The 10,853-nt window shown below is 46.0% G+C and overlaps 1 protein-coding gene across 1 annotated transcript in view; it reads left to right on the forward strand.

The window, feature by feature from the left end:
- Window positions 1–9,207, forward strand: part of ADAM22 (ADAM metallopeptidase domain 22) — a 378,095-nt gene extending 368,888 nt beyond the window's left edge. The window contains exon 31 of the mRNA XM_068235530.1: window positions 8,940–9,207. Coding sequence (XP_068091631.1) covers window positions 8,940–8,960 — 21 coding nt within the window. The 3' untranslated portion in view covers window positions 8,961–9,207. The remainder of the gene's footprint in view (window positions 1–8,939) is intronic.
- Window positions 9,208–10,853: the final 1,646 nt, after the last annotated feature.

Here is a 10,853-nt window from a genome sequence, read left to right on the forward strand (position 1 = left end):
GTAGGCCTGAGTTGGAAAGGTATTGATTAATTGCCTGAGTTCTACCTAGACCGGAGGCGCCCGTATCAGGAGAAGGAAGATTATATAGGGAGTGGTAATAGTCTCGAAAGACTCTGGCGATTGATTCGTGCCTCTTTTTCTTATTGCCTCTGGTATCCTGGATACAGGTGACATGTGTGAGGACTTGTTGTTCTCGTAGTGCTCTTGCTAAAAGTCTACTACATTTGTTGCTATATTCATAAAAACTTCTTCTGCATTTAATTGCTATGTGTTTCTCTTTCTGAAAAAGGAGTTTCCTCAGTTTATCCCTTTCCCGGGTCAGTATGTCCAAATCAGCCTGGGCCAAGGTGCTCTTATGTTTAGATTCAAGTTGCCTTATTAATGAGAGGCAATCAGCCATTTCTTTCATCTTTTGCTTATGAATCAAGCTGGTCTCTTGAATGAGAGTGCCCCTGACAACACATTTATGAGCTGCCCATAGAGTAAGAGGGGTTATCTCTGTTGTATCATTTTCCCTGAAGTAATTGCTGATGGTTTTGTGAATCTTATTTTTGAATTCTGGATTTTGTAGTAATGAGCTATTCAGTCTCCACTGCCTGGGAAGACACTGCTTAGGGCGGATACCAATCTCCAGTGTCACAGATGAGTGATCTGAAAGACAGGCCGCTCCAATGTCTGTGAGAATCTGTTCTGAGAGTAGATTTTGTGATATGAATATGAAATCAATGCGAGTGTATGAATTATGAAGAGGAGAAAAAAAAGTGTAGTCTCTGGCAGTGGGATTCTGAATTCGCCATATATCTAGTAGCTGCCTTTTGGCGAGTGCGGTTCGGCAAGTCTTTATTGCTTTGCTGGTCAGGGAGCTCTTACCAGTGGAATTGTCCCAAGAGGGGTCTAGTACTGCATTTAAGTCGCCTCCTAAAATCAGGCTACCTTCAGCAAAAGAATCTAAGGCTTCAAGGGCCTTGACCAGGAAGGCAGGTTGCCCGCCATTGGGGGCGTAGAAAGTGCCTAATGTAAGCTTTCTGGAGAGGTATTCCCCTTTTATGAAAAGGAAGCGGCCCGTAGAGTCTTTGCATTCCTGCAGGAGGGTGAGTGAGACATCTTTTGACACAAGAATAGCTACTCCTTTAGATTTGGAGTCAGGGTTATTGCTATAAAACACTTGCGGAAAGTGTTTGTTGGTTAGTTTGGGATGTGTGTTTCCTTTAAGATGCGTCTCCTGCAGGAATGCAATTTGAACCCTATCTTTGTGGAGCTGCCTAAGCAGAGCCCTGCGTTTTTCAGGGATATTGAGACCCCTGGTGTTCAGTGATTGTATTTTAAGGAATGTGGTCTAGATAGTACCAGCTGATGTTCGGACGGGGGAGGACTGGCAAGGATGTCCCAAAAAGGTATAGATCAGTAGGAAAGTGAGAAAAAGAGAGTAATTCAGTAGAGGAGTATATGTATTGTTGCCTGCTCCTAGGCAACCATAATATAAGGCATATAAACATCATATGACAAAAATATACATTTAAGGTATTATTTCTAGCCCGGGGGGCCATAATAACTGGGGAACAAAGTCGTACCGGCACTGCATGCAGCGCTCACGAGCCTAGCAAGTCTTGGACTGCTATTTTAAACACAAAATGGAGTTATAGAGTAGAAACTTGGTGACCTGCTATATTCAGATCACGGGACAAAGCAGACTGGGTTTACATAACATTGAGGCTAGGGTGTTACGCATGCTTAAAGGGATAGGGTTAACTAAACATCATAGCATGAATGAAGTCAAGCATAACAGTTAAACGTGGTTATTGCCCCCAGAAAATTTTTTACACAAGTAAAAGCGTGTTGGGTTAGCACCCTGACAAATGTGAGGCAGGTAGAAGAGTTTTTAGCCCCAATAACAGCTTAGACTAGTATTGCGATTTAAATCGCCCTTCTTTTATGGATAGATAGTCTATGGGGTAAAAAGTCAGATAGGTTCAAAATGTAAGCGCCACTAATGCTCGAACAAAAAGTCAGTAATAGGCAATAGTATATGACCAAAAGCGAAGATGAAGGAAGAGTTCTTCATAGCTTCCTAGGATCTGCCGGACCACTGATGGTATAGAAGTACTCACGTATCAGTTGTCTGGGGTAGGTCATCTCGACGTGGGCGCTGTGGGCCTTTGATAAGCATTAAGTCCGGGTCCCACTCAGGGAGATCAATTGTAGTAATATCCAGCTTTTTGCAAAAGTCGGCAAGATCTTCAGGGTTCCGGAGCATGGCCACTTGTGTGCCTTTTTTAGCATGTAGATGAAACGGGAAACCCCACTTATACACGATCCCGGCGTCTCGGAGCTTCTGTAGGAGAGGGCGCAGGGCTCTACGTTGTGCTAGTGTAAGCGGTGCGAGGTCCTGATACAGGGTAATCTCCGCGCCATCGAAGTCCACAGAGCCTTCTTGCCTGGCTGCGGCCATGATGGCGTCTTTGATTTCGAAATAGTGCACTCAGCAGATCACGTCCCTAGGTGGGGCGTTCCCTTTCGGTAGTGGCCGGAGAGCCCGGTGTACTCTGTGGATTGGAGGGCCTTGTGTTTTGTGCAAAAGTTTATCGAAAATAGCCCTTACCGTCTCTCGGAGGTCTTCTTGGCGCGTGGCCTCTGGTAGGCCGCGGATACGCACATTATTGCGGCGGCTGCGGTTTTGAAGGTCTTCTATATGCGAACGGAACACAGCGTTCAATGAGGCCTGTCGGTCTTTTGCAGCTTTGAGATCTTGAAGATCTTTTTGGAGGTCTGTCACAACTGCTTCCGTCGATTGAACGCGGTGCCCAAGGCCTATGATGTCCTCCTTTAGCGCCGAGATTTCCTGTCTCGTGGTGGCAAGTATTGTGTCTGTCTGGCTCAACATGTCTGCCTTTGTTGGTAAGCCTCTCAGAAAGTCCCATATGTCTTCTAGGCTTTTCGCCGAAGTGGTTTCCGACGTGGACTCTTCTGGTGGTGGGGCAGAGGTCTGACGGTCCGCCATCTTGTCTGTGGCGTTGCGAGTCAACGGGCCGGTAAAGTATTTGGCAACCGTGTTTGTGGGTGCTCCCGATGTCCCTGGTTGATTCTGCCGCAATCCTCTCTTAGAGGTCTTTACTACTGCAGAGTCAGTAGCAGGATTTGGCTGGGGATTTTGGTCCATTTTAGCGTAGTGCTATCATGCGGCTCGGAGCTCTGCAGAGACACGTCCTTACAGCGCCATGTCCGGCTCCGCCCCCTTCTGTGACTCTTTTTTCACTTGTCTCAGCCCCGAGTATCCGATTTGCATCGGCTCGTCTGGAGGTGACCAACGGAGAGAAGAGTCATATGAGACAGACCTTATAGCATTCCTACCACTAATCTGTTTCTGGTTGCGCAAGCGGCGATCTATCTGCACGGCCAAAGAAATTGCCGCGTTGACAGTTTTGGGTTCAGGATATCCTATCATCACATCATGGATTGCATCCGACAATCCTGCCAATAAACAGTCTAATCATGCATATGCTCCCCATCTAGCTGACACAGCCCACTTCCTAAACTTAGCGGCGTAATCCTCAACCGATTTACGACCCTGCCTGAGCATCTTGAGCTTCTTTTCAGCAGTGGAAGCAATATCCGGATCATCATATATAATGGCCATGGCCTTAAAAAATTCCTGAACTGATAACGCCTCATGCTCTGCATGCAGGTTATATGCCCATGTTTGGGAATCACCTGACAACAGGGTCTTTATGAATGTTACCCTTTGAGACTCAGTTCCTGACAAGGTAGGCCTCAACTCAAAATAAGACAGTACCCGATTTCTGAAATTCCGAAAGTCAGATCTACGGCCAGAAAATTTTTCAGGTACGGACATTGCGAATGTCCGTGACTGGAGGGGATCGCACTGTATTTATAGTTAATTGAAGTTCCTGAATAGCCCCAAATAGCTGATGGATCTGAGTCTGTTGGTTCAAAATCACCCCGGAAAGATTGTTTACCGCGGTGGTCAGGACTTCAACATGACTATGCAGTGCGTCCATAATGTTTTTGGTCTACTGTTCTGTAACGATTGGTGTCAGCACACAGAGTATTTCTGATTATTGGTGATCTGCAGCATCACCAACAATACAGATGCTATACCCGATTATGTGTGATCTGCAGAATCACCAATAATACCAGTATAGCTTGACACAGGACACCTAATGTGGTAAAGTGTTTGGTGCAACAGTAAGAAAGGTTATCTCCCGAGGAGCGGGAGATACAGACTCCACTGCAGCCAGTGAACCCCTGAGGTGCAGGTGGCCACTGGCTGTCTTCAAGCTAACCTCCTCGGCGGAGGAGAGACAGACTGTACTGCAGCCAAGAATTCCCTGATGATTGGGAATCAGACTGTACTGCAGCCAATGGACTCCTATGGGGTAGAGCCCCCTGGCTGAAGTGCAAGAGGGACTTCCTGAGGAGCAGGTTGCCCTTGCAGCTAATTGACACCTGAAGGATTAGTAACAATAATGGTGCACAAGCCAGCCTGGGGCCCCAGGAACTCTCACTGCCCGGGGCCCCAGAACCAGCATGCAACACCATATGTGAGCGCAGCCAAGCCCTGGATCTGCCACACCCAGGAGCTTGTCCCCAACTGCTCTAAGACTTACCAAACACACAGGAGATACTCACTTCCCAGACAGTTCTCTGCTGCTTATATAAAGCCTGCAGGCTGCTTGTAAGCCAATCAAGAAGTGCACATACACATGACACCTAGTCTGCAGTGATTAATTCAAACAGAAGCTGAGCTACTCAGCTAGTAATTGGAGAGGGTTTCAGTTGCATATAGACAATGGCTATATGGCCAGCAGGGGGCACCAGCGTGCAGGATATACCCTCTCATCTGCCCCCCTCCTAACTAAACTGCATGGGGAATCTACAATAAAATTAAAAACAATAATGGTGCACAAGCCAGCCTGGGGCCCCAGGAACTCTCACTGCCCGGGGCCCCAGAACCAGCATGCAACACCATATGTGAGCGCAGCCAAGCCACATATGGTGTTGCATGCTGGTTCTGGGGCCCCGGGCAGTGAGAGTTCCTGGGGCCCCAGGCTGGCTTGTGCACCATTATTGTTTTTAATTTTATTGTAGATTCCCCATGCAGTTTAGTTAGGAGGGGGGCAGATGAGAGGGTATATCCTGCACGCTGGTGCCCCCTGCTGGCCATATAGCCATTGTCTATATGCAACTGAAACCCTCTCCAATTACTAGCTGAGTAGCTCAGCTTCTGTTTGAATTAATCACTGCAGACTAGGTGTCATGTGTATGTGCACTTCTTGATTGGCTTACAAGCAGCCTGCAGGCTTTATATAAGCAGCAGAGAACTGTCTGGGAAGTGAGTATCTCCTGTGTGTTTGGTAAGACCTGAAGGATTAGTGTCACGAGTAGTACAGTAAGACTGATCACTCAAGGGATGAGTGACAATCAGAAGGGTCAGACAGGCCAGGTCGGCAACACACGAGTAGGTAAGGTACAGAGACAGAAGGCTGATTCGGTAACCGGGTGCAAGCAAGGTTGGCAACTGGTAGACAGATGGGCAGAGGTACCGAATCAGAAAGCTAGAGAGAGCTCAACAGAGCCAGAGGTCATAACAAATATCAATAAGCACAATCCTAGTCTGAGGTGTGAGGTCCTTGGTCTCGACACCCGAGAACTGGTCTAGAGTATAACACAGCAATGACACAGTAATCCTAAACTTGGGTGTGAGGTCCTTGGTCTCGACACCCCGGAACTGGTCTAAAGTATAACACAGCAATGACACAGTAATCCTAAACTTGGGTGTGAGATCCTTGGTCTCGACACCATGGAACTGGTCTAAAGTATAACACAGTAACTTCAAGAGCGGAATCTGGCTAAGTGTGAATTCCCAGTTCCAACTGGTTCTAACACACTGTAGGATATGATTGAGGTCTGAGTGCTCACACGTTAGTATTCGCAACGGCAGACAACCTGCAACTGACAAGCAAGTCCTATAAGTACCCAGAGCTCTCACCAGCCCCGCCCCAGTCACTCAGCCAATCCGGAGCACATCCGGAGTCAGCTGACCGGCCTGATCAGCTGACTCCCTTTCTACTGACATAAAGGTCCTGTCGCCTGGCCCGCGCGCGCGCAGCTCTCCACCTGTGTGCACTAGAAGGACCAGGCGAGCCAGCAGCATGTAACCGTGCGGCAGAGGCCGCCAGCTGGACCACGGAGATAGCTGCTCTGCCGCTTGTCCACGCGGCGGCATCTCCGTTATCCATTACACTCATTTAGCTTCCTTTTATCCTTTTGGCGCCTCTTTTCGTGTCATGACGTGTACGAGGGTACGTGTCATCATGTAGATGACGCGTACCCTCGTACGCGTCATCGCGGTACTTCTGTTCTCTCTTGACGCAACTTACAAATGTAAACAGGAAGTGCGTCAGAGAGTGGGCGGAAGTACCAGATGGTACTAGCGCCTGTGATCGCCGGCTGCCCGCTTCCTGTCTTCTTCCTGCCAGCCTGCTACAGGTACTTTGGGGGACTTCTATTTAATTTTATAGGGTCCAGCAGAAGGGAGAGCTTAGCGGGGAGGGGTGGGGGGCATTTCCGACCCCCCCCCCCCCCCCCCCCCCGCGCGCTCGGGGCATGCTCTCCCTTTATGCTGGGACTCTATAGGGGGCTTTGTTCGGCCGAACAAAGAAGGCCTGTTTGGGTTCGGGCAGCGTGGCCGAGCACCCTCCCGAACACCATGAGGTGTTCGGGGGGTGCTGAACCGAACCCGAACAGGCCAAAATCCGGGCGAACCCGAACACTGTTCGCCCATCACAAATACTGATCTTTTGTATGTCTACAGCATGTTTGTGTGCAGCATCTTGCAAAGATTTCTGTCTGATGGGGAGTTCAGCTCCATGGAATAGACTGTGTAGGTATGGCTCTCATACTACATAGAAGAGGGTAAAATTGGTCTAAGATCTTTCATTTTCCAAAGACTATGGGCTGATGTGTGTATGAGCCTTTAGAGAAACAGGAAAAAATGTCTAAAAACTAACCATGTGCTGTAAAAACCAGGTTGTGTTGGTCACTCCCCCCACTCCTCCTCTAAAAACACTGTTGTGGCAGTTTTGTGCTTTTGAAAAGACTACTAAGGACCTGTACACACTAGTGCTCTTCTGTCAGCTTTTCAGCAACGTGTTGCAATTTGTAACATTCATGTGCTGATAAAAAGCAGACAGAAGCGCGAATAGCAGGGACATTACAGAGTGCATAGATTGCATTGTCTGATGTTTCCATACATGCGCTGCCATTCACCACTGAATCGCAGTGCACGGTTGCCTGCATTTTAGGGTGATTGTGCCCGCGATCCCATTCATTATAATAAATAGGATCACCGCCTCTGGGGGAGTCATGCGCAATGCAGAGGCGCGCTGATGCATGGCTCCTGCGCTACACTAATGGAAACGAGCCCTAAGTGTGAATGAGGCCTAAGAGGTTGTGTGGATGGGAGGAGCCTCATCGTGTGGCCTGAGGGGTTCTCTGCTTCCACCTGTGCCACTGAGCCAGCCTATCACAGGGGAGAGGTGAGGAGAGAGGTGGGGCACTGACAGCTAGCACTTAAAGGACAACTGTAGTGAGAGGTATATGGGGGCTGCCATATTGATTTCCTTTTAAGCAATACCAGTTGCCTGGCAGCCCTGCTGAGCTATCTGCCTGCAGTAGTGTCTAGAACAGGGATGTCAAACCGGTCCTACAAGGGCCAAGGTCCTCACACATTTTTGACACAGCTCAAATGAATTGATGGGTCCAAATCAGGAAAGGTGTGGTCTATCAGGTAGAACACATTCCTCTCTTTCTCAGTCCATCCTTAACACTGGCACGGATCTGGCCCTCCAGGCCTGGAGTTTGACACATGTGGTCTAGAATGACACCAGAAACAAGCATGCATCTAATCTTGTCAGATCTGACAATAATGTCAGAAACACCTGATCTGCTGCATGCTTGTTCAGGGTCTAGGTCTTTAAGTATTAGAGGCAGAGGATCAGCAGGACAGCCGGGCAAACGGTATTGCTTAAAAGGAAATAAATATGGCAGCCTCTATATACCTTTCACTACAGTTCTCCTTTAAGGCTGAGATAAAGTGTGCCCCTCTACACCTCCCACTCCAGCCATCACACACTGATTGTTATTAGCGTAAAAGGCACCCCAGGAGCCCCAACTCCCCAACATCTTAAAGGATACCCGAAGTAACATGTGACATAATGAGATAGACATGTGTATGTACAGTGCCTAGCACACAAATAACTATGCTGTGTTCCTTTTTTTCTTTCTCTGCCTGAAAGAGTGAAATATCATGTATATAAGTGGCTGACTCAGTCCTGACTTAGACAGGAAGTGACCACAGTGTGACCCTCACTGATAAGAAATTCCAACTTTAAAACACTTACCTAGCAGAAAATGGCTTCTGAGAGCAGGAAAGATATAAAAAGGGCCAATGGTTCATACATTTTAGCTCTGGCATACTTCATTGAAAGTGTCATTGAGCAAAAACAATGAAACAGTTAAAACTTAAAAAGTAGATTTGAACATAAAATGAAACTGTGGAATATCTTAAAAAGTCATTTTTAGGAGAAGGAAGATAGATACAATCGTTTATTTCATTAGTTTATTTTCGCCTCGAGTGTTCTTTAATCTCTAGTTGTCTGGCTTGCAGTCATGCCATGTATCCCCTTATTCCTTTCTACTTCAAACACAATAGCCGAGTGAGTTGTGCGCCCCCTTCTATACTGCGCCCTGAGGCTGGAGCCTCTCTCGCCTCGGCCTAGCCCTGGTGGCAGCCATAGTATGTTACATTCCAGAACCATTACAATGCTATTGGGTAGAAAAAATGAAAGGGAAAAGTCATAGTAAGTTTCATTCTGTTTTAAATCTCAGCACGTGATTTTTATTGTCCTTGTTTTCCACAGCTTTGGGAAACGTCTATTTAGGTCATGTAAGATTTCCGAGTATGAGAAGTCGCCTTCCTTAGACTGAACTCCGAGAAGTCGGCGCTCGTCCGTCAGCCAATAATAAAGGACCAGGAATCACCGCTGTTTACAAAGACCTCAGCCTTTATGACTAGGCTTCCAACCTACACTTACCCCATTTACTGAAAGACTACAGGAAGCCTAAACCTTACAAGTTTGTAAAAAAACAAAAACGAAAAAAACAAAAAAGTGACATCCATGGACTCCAGGAAGCGAGCGAGATGTCTTATGCATGAGAGAATTTTTAACGCCAGGTATAGAATCACTTACTCTGTAGACCAGACGTCTGAATTTATAACAAGCATTAAGCAGCCATTGTACAGCGGGACATCCAGGCGGCCATGTTGTTCTGAGCTCATGCGGCCGATGCGGTCACTTGTGTTGGATGCATGCACATACTCAATTCTCCACTTGCGATAGATACATCGTATTGTAGCAGAGCATGGAATCATAGAAGATAATCACTCAATTTTACTTTTCTATAAAAAAAAAAAAGGAAAAACTAAGCCAAATAAAAAAAAAAAAAAAATTAATCATTTTGCCTAAATTTGAACATTTAAAGCAAATCTGAAACGAAAAAAAACCCTTATGATATAATGAATTGTATGTGTAGTACGGGTAGTGAATAGAACATTAGTAGCAAAGAAAAGAGCCTCATATTTTTATTTTCAGTTATGTAGCTTTTTAATAACATTGCATCATACTGTGACAGTTGCAGTTTTGAAACCACACTCTTGTCTTTTAAGTTATAAAGTAAAGCAGAAATAATGAACCATTTAACTTTCCTGCGGTAAGGGGTCGTTCACACTAGGGGCGTTTTTCTCCTTTTTTTCAAGCGCAGGCGATTTTTAAAAATCGGCCACAAAACGCTTGTTCTATGAATCTCTATGTGAAGATTCATATCAGCGCAGTTCGTGCGCTGTGCGTTCAGCAAAACGGTGCCTGGACCATTTTTGGGACGTTTTTGCTATAATGGAAGATATAGGAAGAAAGCTAAATGCTCACAAAACCGCTTTATGCGGCGATTGCGTTCGCATTTTTTAGAATAAATACAAAGTATTTATTATTTTCCGGGTCAAAGAGTTCACTTTCCTGACTTCCGTCAGGGAGTGAATTACTAAACCGCTCTGGAAAAGCACTTAGAAAAGCACTTTTACAAGAAACGCAGTGCACAGTGGAGCACCGGGAGGGGGGTAAAAAGTGCACAAAAATGCAAACGTTTGGGTTTTTTCGATTTTAGGTGTGAATGAGGCCTAAAACCTTATTTCAAGCTGTCTCACTGTTTCTTGGCTGTTTAAGTTCTTCAGAAAACAGGACTGTCTTTGAACGAAGTTGGGTCGATTAGCTCAGAGAAGCTCTTTTGCATAGATAACCAAAAGGTTTTTTTAACTCTTTCTGTACTGGAAAATAATACGAGACTCTTTTCTTTGATACTCATGTTCTATTTCTTAGCTGTACTACACATACAATTCATTAGCTCATAAGTTTATTTCCACTTCAGGTTTGCTTTAAAGACATAGACTCGCACATTTTGTACATATGTACATTTTGAATTGTAAAGATGAAAAAAAAAGACATATAGTACATTATTTTGTCAAACACTTAATGAGACGTGAGCACACTGTTAGTTTTACACCTGAGTGGTCTTAAGAAGTATAACACAATTAGGAGAGAGCACTGGAAGCGTAGACAAGGCTCAGGCAACCTACAGACACAGGTCAATGGCCCCCAAATAGCCACAGGGATGTTTTGCCTGTCAGTGCATAGGGATGCGTTATAGATATATTTACAGTATGCACAAAACCAAACAAAGGTCGCCTGGTCTTTAATGCTTCTAACCCAACAAAACCCAAC

The sequence above is a fragment of the Hyperolius riggenbachi genome, chromosome 5 (genome assembly GCF_040937935.1).
Source record: "Hyperolius riggenbachi isolate aHypRig1 chromosome 5, aHypRig1.pri, whole genome shotgun sequence".
Taxonomy (NCBI): domain Eukaryota; kingdom Metazoa; phylum Chordata; class Amphibia; order Anura; family Hyperoliidae; genus Hyperolius; species Hyperolius riggenbachi.